The sequence below is a fragment of the Bombina bombina genome, chromosome 6, assembly GCF_027579735.1.
Source record: "Bombina bombina isolate aBomBom1 chromosome 6, aBomBom1.pri, whole genome shotgun sequence".
NCBI classification, from domain to species: Eukaryota; Metazoa; Chordata; class Amphibia; order Anura; family Bombinatoridae; genus Bombina; species Bombina bombina.
This window is the reverse complement of record NC_069504.1, coordinates 314427445-314442365: the sequence shown is the minus strand read 5'-3', so window position 1 is coordinate 314442365 and position 14921 is coordinate 314427445. Positions and strand designations below refer to the sequence as shown.

Below are 14921 nucleotides of genomic sequence, written 5' to 3'. Positions count from 1 at the left end.
CCAAACTGGGTCTGCTTTCTCTAGAAAAAAAGGCACTTGAGAGGTGACATGATTACTTTATTTAAATATATTCAAGGCCCATATACAGAGATGGTAAAAGCTCTATTTATTCCAAGAAAATTGTTTTTGACAAGAGGTCACAATTAAAGGCTGGAGGATAGGAGATCTCAAGCAACTGAAACATTTTTTTCACTGTAAGACTCAGAGCAATACAATTGTGGATTACCAAAGGAGATAGTGAATGACAATACCTTAGATACCTTTAAAAATGGTTTAGATAAATTTCTGTCTAGAAACAGAATTCATTGATATAATTGCTTGTGTTAAATGGATCACCTTTTAATGGGATTAATTTAAGTTTAAAGGGACAGTATACTGTAAAATAGTTTTTCCCTTAATGTGTTTACAATTGCTTTTTTTACCAACTGCAGAGTAAAAAATGTATGAAAATTAGCTTTTTAAGGTTTATTTCTGTATATTAAAGCTCTGATTTTGTGTTTTGAAGCCACAGCCTAATAAAATAGGTTGAGCTTGTAGGTATAATCAGATCTCATTACTCTATCACATTGTGCACATATACCTGCTTCTTTATCTTATATCTGTCCTTAAAACAATCACCAATACTTTGAGAGAACAATGGAAAATCAACATTTTATTACCTTATCTCTGCTTTATCACACTGGGAGTGTAATTTCTTCTGCTGGCTGTGTTTACAAAGCTTATCTATAGCTGGTACGCGCGGCCACAAACTTTCAGAATAGGTGGGGATACCACATGCTAAATTAACAATTTCAAATGCCAATATAAGGGTAAAGGAACTACTTGTAAACAATTTAATACACTCCAGCAGGTAAAGTGGATCATTGGGAACAAATTAAAGGGGAGACATTTTTTGAGTAAACTGTCCCTTTAACTGGAGCTTTTTTGTAAGTATATTAGATTTGTGTAGGTTGAATTCGATGGACTTTGGTCTTTTTTCAACTGCATCTAGTATGCTACTATGTAAAATATAATCTTTCATAACATTTGTCATGCTTTTGTTTTAAGAACTAATTTGGCGATATGCTTAAACAAGATTGAATAACTGAGATCTGACCAACAGCAATACATCATTATTTTCTGTATTAAAAAATTATACTCTAAAAATTATACTGTCTAATATTTACAAAAAATAGTTCCAAGCAATCCACAAAGGATGAGTAAAAAATAAAAGTAAACAATATTTCATTAAATTTAAAAAAAAATTAAAAAATTTATACTCATCCATTGTGGATTGCTTGGAACTATTTTTTGTATTTACCACGGAGTACTGGGACTCCATTCTGCTTGCAGCGATCCTGTTGCTTAAGAGCCGTTCTATAGTGTATCCAGATTCGAGGAGCCTGTGATGTCACTTCCTGAGCTGAGCAGTGTGTGATTTCAGAGTATTGAGTAAACTTGAAGGAAACTATCCAGAGTATACGGTGGTAGCGAGTAATTATCGCCCCACCGTGTGATATAGATAAATATATACTAAGCAGCTGAACATTACAGCTGTATTAGACGCACCGTTTAATAAAGAAGACAGAGAGTAAATCTGGATTTAGATAGGAGGCATCTAAACAGTGTGTGCAAGTAACATTAAAGGGACAGTTTACTCGAAAATTGTTATATTTTAAAAAGATAAATAATCCATGTATTACCGATTCCCTAGTTTTGCACAGTGAACATGGTTATACTACTATATAATATATGCGTGAGCAAAATGTTATACATATGGCCCACATGAACTAGCAATCTCCTGTTGTGAAAAGCAAATAAAAAAGCATGTGATAAGAGGATGTCTTTAGTGGCTTAGAAACAGGAAGAAATTTAGAAGTTTAAATGTTATAAAGTATATTAATATAACAATGTTGGTTGTGCAAAGCTGGGGAATGGGTAGTAAAGGCGTTATCTATCTTTTGAAAAAATAAAATTTTTTGTGTTGACTGCCCCTTTAGAGGAAAGCAGAGATGTGCTGTTTCCTGTTGTCACCACTACAAATATATATACGGCTAGATTACGAGTTTGGCGTTAGATTTAAAAAGCAGCGTTGGCCGGTCCTAACGCTGCTTTTTTAACATAAAATTCAAGAAACTCCAGCCACCAATTTCTTTTAAAAGACCTTTATTCTTTAGTCATGGGTCCCATTGATATACAACGTTTCAAGCCAGCATTAGGCTCTTAGTCATGTACACTTTAGCTATACAGGTTTCTGTTACTTATACCTGCACCTGTTAATCACTCACCTGGTGTTAATTAACCCATTCCATAAGGAACACAACCATTGCTGTTGCAACAGTGACATCTTGTGGATGAAAAATATAGTACACCACTTGTTTATATTCTGAATTTTTTAGTGTTCCTTCATGGGATGGATGAACACCATCACATATTCTTAAAACCACATAAAACCTATATACAATTTAAAAAGAGGAGCATAAAATCCCAATATCTATAGAGCCACAGTAATGTGAATCAATGTACATAATACATTCTCATTATCATAAATTTCAAACAAAAAATTATCATACAGAAAAATTTAAAGAGATATATCTTTCCAAAAGCACCTGTTTTCTCAAAAAAAAATCTCAGATCTAATTTGACCATATTTGACCAGTTATTGCTATCCTTAAATATTAATATCTATACCATTAATATGTTTATTAGTTGACTTATCCATATACTACATAAATGATCCATATACTACATAAATGATTAGAGGTCAACAAAACAGACTCCAATCAAAGTCTTTATTTAGACCCCTAGGGGTCAGGCAGCCCAATTTGTGGATCCAGAACATCTCCCTCATTTTGAGGAGATGTTCCCTGTCACCACCCCTTCTTGGTTTCATTACCTGATCTATAATGAGGAATCTAAGTTGACTAATGTTATGACCTGCAGAGAGGAAGTGAGAGGACACAGGAGCCTCCATGTTTTTACATCTTATATTTGATTTATGTTCTGTTATCCTCTCCCTTACCTCTCTGCAGGTCTCGCCTACATAGATAAGTCCACATGGACACTTGATCATATAAATAGCAAAGGTGGTTCTGCATGTGAAATATTTATTTATTGTAAATTTACGTCCACTAGTTGGATGATAGAAGTTTTTTCCTTTTATCATGGAACTGCAATGACTGCAGTTCAAGCATGGATAACAACCATTATTTTTACTACCAATTGTTGTTTGGATATTTCTTTTAGCAGAACCTATGTCAGTATGTACAATCAAATCCTTAATACTTTTATTTTTCTTATATGCTACCATGGGCACCTGTTTGAATTCTTCTACTTGTGGATTACATTCCCTTATTATATGCCAGTGTCTTTTCAAGACACCGGTTATTTTTTGGCTGAACCTATTATGTTGAGTGACAAATATTATGTTATTCTCTCCTTTCTTACCTAGATTTCCTTGTTTCTGATTTTGTTTAGGACCAGCTTCTACATTAGCCAATTGTTCCATTATCAAATTTCTAGGGTATTTTCTAGCAATGAATTTGTTCGCCATATCCCCTAACCTTTGTTTGCATTTATTGCTATCTGACACAATTCTCTTAACCCTAGTAAACTGGCTCTTAGGTATTGCTTTAAACACACTCTCTGGGTGGCAGCTGCCATATTGTAGCAAATTATTTTTATCAGTCTTTTTTATATATAGATCAGTTTCTAAAAAACCTTCTTCTTTGTATACATAAGTGTCCAGGTATTCTATACCCACTTCACTCATATTCATACTAAATTTCAATCCTTGCACTGAGCAATTTAAATCCTCTACAAATGTTAATAGGCTCCCAACGTCGCCCCCCCCCACACGTCAAACACATCGTCAATAAATCTCCACCAGGAGACCCCATGAGTTTGAAAAAGTGAGTTAGAGTACACAAAGTGTTCCTCAAAGCTGTTCATAAATATGTTGGCGTATGTGGGGGCGACGTTGGAGCCCATTGCTGTCCCCTGTTTCTGAATGTAGTAAGTATCCATGAACAAAAAATAATTCTGATGTAATATTAAGGTTAATAGATCTGTCAAAAAACCAATTTCTGCAAGTGTATAGTTGCTATCAGTTTTTAAGATGTTCTCAACTGCTGCTATTCCACTTGTGTGCTTAATTGAAGTATACAAGCTGGAAACATCTAGTGTAAATAGTATACATTTCTCACCAACCTGGCCCAAATCTTTAAGTTTAGACAAAAAATCATTTGTATCTCTTATATATGAAGTGGTCTTCTGTATTAAGGGTTGTAAAACTTTTTCCAAAAAAACTGAAATGTTTGAAAATACAGATCCTATTCCAGCCACAATAGGGCGCCCAGGTGGTTTAGTCATAGTTTTATGGATCTTAGGTAACACATAAATGACAGGTCTAATAGGATTTTTTTCTAACAGGGCATCTTTAAATTTTTCTGAAATGATCTCCCTCTTAACCGCTAGTTGTAATATATTTTCTATCTCCTTATTGATCTGGCCAGTAGGGTCCCTAGGTAATTTCTCATATACTTGGCTATCTGCTAACTGGCGTTCAATCTCTTGTATATAATCAGACCTATTAAGGATAACTACAGCCCCGCCCTTGTCTGCCTCCTTAATGATTATATCATTGTTGTTTTTTAGTGACTGAATTGCCAATTTGTCTTTCTTGTTCTTTTGTACCAACTTTCTTTTTGTTTCTTTCCTGAGCAAGTTTTTAATTTCTCTCTGAACCAAATTCATATAAGTTGTGACACTGTGAGTAGTTGAAGGTGTAAATTTGCTTTTTTTGGTTATTCCAAAATCTTTAATGTTGTTAAATCTAACATTTTTATCAGTGACCTTAGTGTGTGTCAAATTAGTGTCTTTCTGTAAAGAAAAATATATCTTTAATTTAAGTTTCCTAAAAAACCTGTGCAAATCTTGAAAAATTGTGAATTCATTTAAAGAATCATCTAAACAATACGATAATCCCTTATTTAATGCTAAGTGCTCCTCATCGCTGAGGACATAGTCAGACAGATTGTATACCAAACTATCAGTATCATAAGTGACATTATTGTGCACATTCATGGATGCTAATTGCGGGTTAACCCCCTGTAAAAAAACGTGATTAGAATTATAGATAACATGTCCCAACATTTGATCGTTCAGAGAGTCACTATTAGAATAATTGACAATGTCAGTCTTTGCCCCAACAGGGGATTTCTGTATATGCCTGCATGAATCCTCAACACTTGAAGCAATACCATGGTTAGCATTGGTGTCATGTTCTCTCACAACATTTTCAGACACAGTTCCTTCAACAATCCCCCTTGTTACATTTCTTACCAGCAGCCGGTCCGGGGTATCAGCCCATATATCCTCACACTGTGTCGGTCTCTCAGTCGGTGTATCTTTAACCACTTCATACCTGACACTTGTGCTGGGCTGCTCTCCTATCCCCTCCGGTCTGTCTGCGTTCAGTAGCGGTAGCCGCCTCTCTGTGCGCCGCGAGTGCGGCGTGGTCGCTGACGTTGTGACGTCATCACTGGGCCCGCTCCGCTGTTTCCTGAGTTTCCTCCCGGCCCGGTGATATCGATATCCGAGTCCTCGGTTAAAAAACTTGCAGAGGATTCGGATCCACTCTGGACGTCTCCTTGGCTTGTGGTCTGTCTCACTGGTCTTCTCTGGCCTCGCATACCGCCACTTGAATTTTTGTTGAATCCTGTGTTCTGGCGCCATCTATAGACGGCTCCATGGCAGTAGTCCTGCTCATCTCTTATGAACTTCTGTCGTTTTCGGCTTTCCAGTTGCTTCCTGTAGTCATTTACAGATTTCTCCACGTCCATGACCAGCTTTTTATATTCATCCAGGGGTAAGTTTTTTACAAGTTGTTCTTTCTGTAGATTGATTTTCTCCTTGTATGCATTTATTTCTTGCTGTGCGAACTCCACTGTCCAAGTGATGATGTCAAAGGAGCACTTATTCAATATACTTTCGAATTTGTCAGTGTATTCCTTTCTATCAGCAAATAATGTTGGACATGTGGACATTCTTAACCCCCTGGGTATGCGCTGGACTTTATGGTACTCAGACAGGGTTATAGCATGTAGTTCAAGTACCATTTTTTTCTTGCTCTCTTTCTCCAAGAATCTCCCTGTGGTTTCTGAGGGAGTGATATTTAGAAAGTCTCTATTTCCCACTACTGTGGCATTAATATGCTGGGCAGTCTCCTCATCATACCCAAACACGGTGGGTCCCAATTGTGTATTAGTAATTGCATTAGAGGCCATACCTTCAGCCATATTGGTGTGCACGTTACTCCCAGGGCAGCATGCAGTAGAATCAAAAAAGTGGAAAACAGCACACCAATTACCTCTTCCAGTGGGGCACGGAGTAACAGACTTGCCAAGTCTCACCAATGTCCATAAAATTCAAGAAACTCCAGCCACCAATTTCTTTTAAAAGACCTTTATTCTTTAGTCATGGGTCCCATTGATATACAACGTTTCAAGCCAGCATTAGGCTCTTAGTCATGTACACTTTAGCTATACAGGTTTCTGTTACTTATACCTGCACCTGTTAATCACTCACCTGGTGTTAATTAACCCATTCCATAAGGAACACAACCATTGCTGTTGCAACAGTGACATCTTGTGGATGAAAAATATAGTACACCACTTGTTTATATTCTGAATTGGCAATTCAGTCACTAAAAAACAACAATGATATAATCATTAAGGAGGCAGACAAGGGCGGGGCTGTAGTTATCCTTAATAGGTCTGATTATATACAAGAGATTGAACGCCAGTTAGCAGATAGCCAAGTATATGAGAAATTACCTATGGACCCTACTGGCCAGATCAATAAGGAGATAGAAAATATATTACAACTAGCGGTTAAGAGGGAGATCATTTCAGAAAAATTTAAAGATGCCCTGTTAGAAAAAAATCCTATTAGACCTGTCATTTATGTGTTACCTAAGATCCATAAAACTATGACTAAACCACCTGGGCGCCCTATTGTGGCTGGAATAGGATCTGTATTTTCAAACATTTCAGTTTTTTTGGATAAAGTTTTACAACCCTTAATACAGAAGACCACTTCATATATAAGAGATACAAATGATTTTTTGTCTAAACTTAAAGATTTGGGCCAGGTTGGTGAGAAATGTATACTATTTACACTAGATGTTTCCAGCTTGTATACTTCAATTAAGCACACAAGTGGAATAGCAGCAGTTGAGAACATCTTAAAAACTGATAGCAACTATACACTTGCAGAAATTGGTTTTTTGACAGATCTATTAACCTTAATATTACATCAGAATTATTTTTTGTTCATGGATACTTACTACATTCAGAAACAGGGGACAGCAATGGGCTCCAACGTCGCCCCCACATACGCCAACATATTTATGAACAGCTTTGAGGAACACTTTGTGTACTCTAACTCACTTTTTCAAACTCATGGGGTCTCCTGGTGGAGATTTATTGACGATGTGTTTGGCGTGTGGGCGGGCGACGTTGGGAGCCTATTAACATTTGTAGAGGATTTAAATTGCTCAGTGCAAGGATTGAAATTTAGTATGAATATGAGTGAAGTGGGTATAGAATACCTGGACACTTATGTATACAAAGAAGAAGGTTTTTTAGAAACTGATCTATATATAAAAAAGACTGATAAAAATAATTTGCTACAATATGGCAGCTGCCACCCAGAGAGTGTGTTTAAAGCAATACCTAAGAGCCAGTTTACTAGGGTTAAGAGAATTGTGTCAGATAGCAATAAATGCAAACAAAGGTTAGGGGATATGGCGAACAAATTCATTGCTAGAATATACCCTAGAAATTTGATAATGGAACAATTGGCTAATGTAGAAGCTGGTCCTAAACAAAATCAGAAACAAGGAAATCTAGGTAAGAAAGGAGAGAATAACATAATATTTGTCACTCAACATAATAGGTTCAGCCAAAAAATAACCGGTGTCTTGAAAAGACACTGGCATATAATAAGGGAATGTAATCCACAAGTAGAAGAATTCAAACAGGTGCCCATGGTAGCATATAAGAAAAATAAAAGTATTAAGGATTTGATTGTACATACTGACATAGGTTCTGCTAAAAGAAATATCCAAACAACAATTGGTAGTAAAAATAATGGTTGTTATCCATGCTTGAACTGCAATCATCCAACTAGTGGACGTAAATTTACAATAAATAAATATTTCACATGCAGAACCACCTTTGCTATTTATATGATCAAGTGTCCATGTGGACTTATCTATGTAGGCGAGACCTGCAGAGAGGTAAGGGAGAGGATAACAGAACATAAATCAAATATAAGATGTAAAAACAGGGAGGCTCCTGTGTCCTCTCACTTCCTCTCTGCAGGTCATAACATTAGTCAACTTAGATTCCTCATTATAGATCAGGTAATGAAACCAAGAAGGGGTGGTGACAGGGAACATCTCCTCAAAATGAGGGAGATGTTCTGGATCCACAAATTGGACTGCCTGACCCCTAGGGGTCTAAATAAAGACTTTGATTGGAGTCTGTTTTGTTGACCTCTAATCATTTATGTAGTATATGGATCATTTATGTAGTATATGGATAAGTCAACTAATAAACATATTAATGGTATAGATATTAATATTTAAGGATAGCAATAACTGGTCAAATATGGTCAAATAAGATCTGAGATCTTTTTTTTGAGAAAACAGGTGCTTTTGGAAAGATATATCTCTTTAAATTTTTCTGTATGATAATTTTTTGTTTGAAATTTATGATAATGAGAATGTATTATGTACATTGATTCACATTACTGTGGCTCTATAGATATTGGGATTTTATGCTCCTCTTTTTAAATTGTATATAGGTTTTATGTGGTTTTAAGAATATGTGATGGTGTTCATCCATCCCATGAAGGAACACTAAAAAATTCAGAATATAAACAAGTGGTGTACTATATTTTTCATCCACAAGATGTCACTGTTGCAACAGCAATGGTTGTGTTCCTTATGGAATGGGTTAATTAACACCAGGTGAGTGATTAACAGGTGCAGGTATAAGTAACAGAAACCTGTATAGCTAAAGTGTACATGACTAAGAGCCTAATGCTGGCTTGAAACGTTGTATATCAATGGGACCCATGACTAAAGAATAAAGGTCTTTTAAAAGAAATTGGTGGCTGGAGTTTCTTGAATTTTATGGACATTGGTGAGACTTGGCAAGTCTGTTACTCCGTGCCCCACTGGAAGAGGTAATTGGTGTGCTGTTTTCCACTTTTTTGATTCTGCTGCTTTTTTAACGCCAGCTGGTATTATGAGTCTTGCAGGTACAGGTGTACCGCTCACTTTTTTGGCCAGACTGGGAAATACCGCAAATCCATTTACGTCAATTGCGTATCCTATATTTTCAATGGGACTTGCATAGCGCCGGTATTACGAGTCTGCCAAAAAGTGAGCGGTACACCCTCTCCTGTCAAGACTGGTACCGCATTTTAAAGTCAGTAGTTAAGAGTTTTACACTACAACGCAGTAGCATAAAACTCTTAACTAAAGTGCTAAAAAGTACACTAACACCAATAAACTACCTATTAACCTCTAAACCGAGGTCCTCCCACATCGCAAACATTAAAAAAAAATTTTTAAACCCCTAATCTGCCTAACCGGACATCACCGCCACTATAATAAATATATTAACCCCTAAACAGCAGCACTCCCGCATCGCAAACACTAGCTAAATATTATTAACCCCTAATCTGCTGTCCCTAACATTTCCAACACCTACCTACATTTATTAAACCCTAATCTACCGCCCTTAACGTCGCCGCCACTATATTAAAGTTATTAACCCCTAAATCTAAGTCTAACCCTAACACCCCATAACTTAAATATAATTTAATTAAATCTAAATAGTTACATTGTATCTAGCTTAGGGTTTATTTTTATTTTACAGGCAAGTTTGTATTTATATTAACTAGGTAGAATAGTTATTAAATAGTTATTAACTATTTAATAACTACCTAGTTAAAATAAAGACAAATTTACCTGTAAAATAAAACCTAACCTAAGTTACAATTACACCTAACACTACACTATAATTAAATTAATTCCCTAAATTAAATACAATTAAATACAAATAAATAAAATTATCTAAAGTACAAAAAAACACTAAATTACAGAAAATAATAAACAAATTACAAGATTTTTAAAATAATTACACCTAATCTAATCCCCCTAACAAAATAAAAAAGCCCTACCCTACACTTTACAAACAGCCCTTAAAAGGGCCTTTTGCGGGGCATTGCCCAAAGTAATCAGCTCTTTTACCTGTAATAAAAAGTACAAATCCCCCCCAACATTAAAACCCACCACCCACACAACCAACCCTACTATAAACCCACCCAATACCCCCTTAAAAAAACATAACACTAACCCCTTGAAGATCACCTTACCGGGAGAAGTCTTCACCCAACCGGGCCGAAGTCCTCAACGAAGCCGGGAGAAGTCTTCATCCAAGCCTAGCGAAGTGGTCCTCCAGATGGGCAGAAGACATCCGGCGCGGAGCATCCTCTTCCATCGAAGTCTTCTTACTAAATGGCGGTTCCTTTAAGTGACGTAATCCAATATGGCATACCTTCAATTCCAATTGGCTGATAGAATTCTATCAGCCAATCAGAATTAAGGTAGAAAAAATCCTATTGGCTGATGCAATCAGCCAATAGGATTGAACTTCAATCCTATTGGCTGATCCAATCAGCCAATAGGATTGAGCTGGCATTCTATTGGCTGTTCCAATCAGCTAATAGAATGCCAGCTCAATCCTATTGGCTGATTGCATCAGCCAATAGGATTTTTACTACCTTAATTCCAATTGGCTGATAGAATTCTATCAGCCAATCGGAATTGAAGGGACGCCATCTTGGATGACGTCACTTAAAGGAACTGTCATTTAGTAAGAAGACTTTGATGGAAGAGGATGCTCCGCGCCAGATGTCTTGAAGATGGACCCGCTCTGCGCCGGATGGATGAAGATAGAAGATGCCGTCTGGATGAAGACTTCTGCCCGTCTGGAGGACCACTTCGCCCGGCATGGATGAAGACTTCTCCTGGCTTTGTTGAGGACTTCGGTCCGGTTGGGTGCAGACTTCTCCCGGTAAGGTGATCTTCAAGGGGTTAGTGTTAGGTTTTTTAAGGGGGTATTGGGTGGGTTTTAGAGTAGGGTTGGTTGTGTGGGTGGTGGGTTTTAATGTTGGGGGGGATTTGTACTTATTTTTACAGGTAAAAGAGATGATTACTTTGGGGCAATGCCCCGCAAAAGGCCCTTTAAAGGGCTATTTGTAATTTAGTGTAGGGTAGGGCTTTTTTATATTTTGGGGGGGCTTTTTTATTTTGTTAGGGGGATTAGATTAGGTGTAATTATTTTAAAAATCTTGTAATTTGTTTATTATTTTCTGTAATTTAGTGTTTTTTTGTACTTTAGATAATTTTATTTATTTGTATTTAATTGTATTTAATTTAGGGAATTAATTTAATTATAGTGTAGTGTTAGGTGTAATTGTAACTTAGGTTAGGTTTTATTTTACAGGTAAATTCGTCTTTATTTTAACTAGGTAGTTATTAAATAGTTAATAACTATTTAGTAGCTATTCTACCTAGTTAAAATAAATACAAACTTGCCTGTAAAATAAAAATAAACCCTAAGCTAGATACAATGTAACTATTAGTTATATTGTAGCTAGCTTAGGGTTTATTTTATAGGCATTTAGTTTTAAATATGAATTATTTCGGTAATAATAGTAATTTTATTAAGATTTATTTAAATTATATTTAAGTTAAGGGGTGTTAGGGTTACTGTTAGATTTAGGGGTTAATAACTTTAATATAGTGGGGGCGGCAGATTAGGGGTTAAGAAGTGTAGGTAGGTTGCGGCGACATTGGGGGCGGCAGATTAGGGGTTAATAAATATAATGTAGGTGTCGGCGATGTTGGGGGCAGCAGATTAGGGGTTCATAAGTATAATGTAGGGGGCGGCGGTGTCTGGAGCGGCAGATTAGGGGTTAATTAATATAATGTAGGGGGCGTCAGATTAGGGTTAATAAGTGTAAGATTAGGGGTGTTTAGACTCGGGGTTCATGTTAGGGTGTTAGGTGTAGACATAAATGTATTTATCCCATAGGAATCAATGGGGCTGCGTTAGGAGCTAAACGCTTCTTTTTTGCAGTTGTTAGGGTTTTTTTCATCCGGCTCTCCCCCATTGATTCCTATGGGGAAATCATGCACAAGCACGTTCAGCCAGCTCACCGCTAACGTAAGCAGCGCTGGTATTGAAGTGAGATGTGGAGCAAAATTTTGCTCTACGATCACTTTTTTGCGGTTAATGCTGGGTTTGTAAAAAACGTAATACCAGCACTGTCTGTAAGTGAGCGGTGAGCATAAACTGCTCGTTAGTACCGCATAGCCTCTAACGCAAAACTCGTAATCTAGGTGTACATTTTAGATTTACTATTTTAAAAATACCAGCCCAAAAGCAGGAAATCAATGCAACAAAAGTCAGTGCACCTTTAATTGCTGAGATTCAAATCTTTTATTTTTTTCAATACTTTGCATGTCCACCTTTATTTTTGATGACAGACTCAATCCTCCTTGGCATGGAAGAAACCAGTGTCATACAAATTTCTAGAGAGATGTTCTCCCCTTCTTCACAGATATTTTTTTTCAGCTGCTCTTTGCTGGAGGTGTTGTGTTGCTCTACCATTTTCTTTAAAATACCCCAAAGGTGTTCTACTGGATTCAAGTCAGGTGACATACTTGGCCAGGTCATAGTTTTCACTTGTTTCTGCTTTACAAACTACTTTGTGATTTTGGCAGTGTGCTTTGGATCGTTAACATGCTGGAATATTCGTCCTCTGCCAAACTTCTGGAGACTGGGAGTCATCTTGTCAGCCAGTATTTTGGTTTATTGCAGGCATTCATGGTGCCATCTATAAATGTCATCTCCCCAACACCTTTTGCAGTCATGCAGCCCCATATTGTCACACTCCCACCTCCATGATTCACTGTTGGGGCTATGCATTCACTGTAATAATCCTGACAAGGTTTACACCAAACATGCTGCACCTCATCTGACCCGAAAAATTGTATCTTGGTCTTGGCCATCTTACCAAATAATGTGCTCCCAGTATTCATCAGGCTTTTCGTGTTGTTTAGCAAAGTTTAATCTTGCAGTTTTGTGCCGAAGAGCAAGCAAGGTTTTTTTTTCCTTGGATGCTGTCCATCGAAGTTGACATTATGCAATGTCCTTAGCACTGTCTGAGCTGTCACAGAAACCCCAATTTCTATTGATAATCCCTGAGCCAAATCTGAAGGACTTGCCTTGATGCAAATCTGAAGCACCTGCCTGTTGCCTGTTGTTCAGAGCTAGATTGTGCAAGTAGCACTGTCCATTGTGTAATTTTAGGAGGACAGCCACTGCGGCTCTGATTTTTGGCACTGTGTATCAATCTATACCTCCTGATTACTGCTGCAACTGCGTTTTGACTGATTTTTAGTTGGTCACCAATCTTCATGTATCCTTTTCCATCATTGTGAAGTCTCACAATCAGATTTTTCAGTTCCTCTGGCAATTATTTTCCATGTGGAAACATGATGCAAACTTGCATATAGACACAGCCCAATGGTCAAAAAATTAGGCTGTTCTGGTAACTATGCTCATGCCATTAGGCTAATTGGAAATCATAGGTGTACTGAATTTTGTTTCAGTGATCTAACTTGTGTGTCAGTGACCACAGGTGTATTCACTTTTGTTGCATTAAGTTTCTACTTTGGGGACTGTATTTTCAATATAATCTTTCTAAAATATTTGTTTTTGATTGTTTATAATAGGAAATACTCTACTTGTCAACTTAGAAATAAAACAATTATTTAGAGGTGATACAATTTTGAATAATTTGATATTTAAGTGATATTGCCCAGTACTCACTTGTGTTGTATTATATATATATATATATATATATATATATATATATATATATATATATATATATATAAATAAAATACTAGGAATATGCACTCACTGGATTTAAACCACAACACACTTTATTATGTAGTAAATTATGTGTAACAGTAAGAGCATATATCGGAGCAATGACCTTGCATGCAATATTCCTTACTTAGCTGTCCAAACCGTGCCTTCTCTTTTTTACCAAACAACCGTCCGATAGATGATTTGATTCCTTTTTTCTTTGGGGCTTTGTGGAGGGAATCCTGGCTGCTGTTTGTGCTTCCAAGACCAAGGATGTCTGGTTCAAGAGTCGCACTTAGGCTTCTACAAAGAACAATTAATATTTTTGTTTAAATTTTAGTTCAATAATTGGCATACAATAAATTATCTTTTAATTCCTTATTATTATTTGTCTTTTTAGAATAACAAATCTGTGCAATTCATGATCAAATAATTAGTTTTGAATAAGTAAGATGTATGGAAAAATGGCCAACTTGCATGCAAATATACAGTATTCTTTTTAAGCCAAAAAAAAAACACCAAAGCCTCTGCAGTGTCATTTTCGCCGGTAAGCTCATAAGCCCATCTTATTTGACCATACTAGTTGCCAAGGCTGCATAGCAACACTGCAAATGCCCCCCCCCCCAAGCCGGTCAGGGGCATAAGGTATGTTTATTCTTTAAATAGTAAATCATTAACTGGGTTTCTCAACCCCCACATCTTTTGTCTATTTGAACATGTTTTGTCAGACGTCTGGTGTTTCTGATGATACCACAATAACATGAATATTTCTCCACGTACAATATTTAGTATTAGTAAGCGAAAGGTGTAACATGTAGATAAAATGCCAAAGCTTTACTAAGTACATACAAAAGCTGTATAATGTGCAAGAGGGAAAATTTATAACATTACTTTTATTAATATTAGTAAGAACATTTACTG

The 14921-nt window shown here is 36.6% G+C and overlaps 1 protein-coding gene across 1 annotated transcript in view; it reads right to left on the bottom strand.

The window, feature by feature from the left end:
* Positions 1-14921, bottom strand: part of PPFIA2 (PTPRF interacting protein alpha 2) — a 728675-nt gene that overhangs the window by 165638 nt on the left and 548116 nt on the right. Inside the window, exon 18 of the mRNA XM_053716934.1 lies at positions 14149-14303. Coding sequence (XP_053572909.1) covers positions 14149-14303 — 155 coding nt within the window. The remainder of the gene's footprint in view (positions 1-14148; positions 14304-14921) is intronic.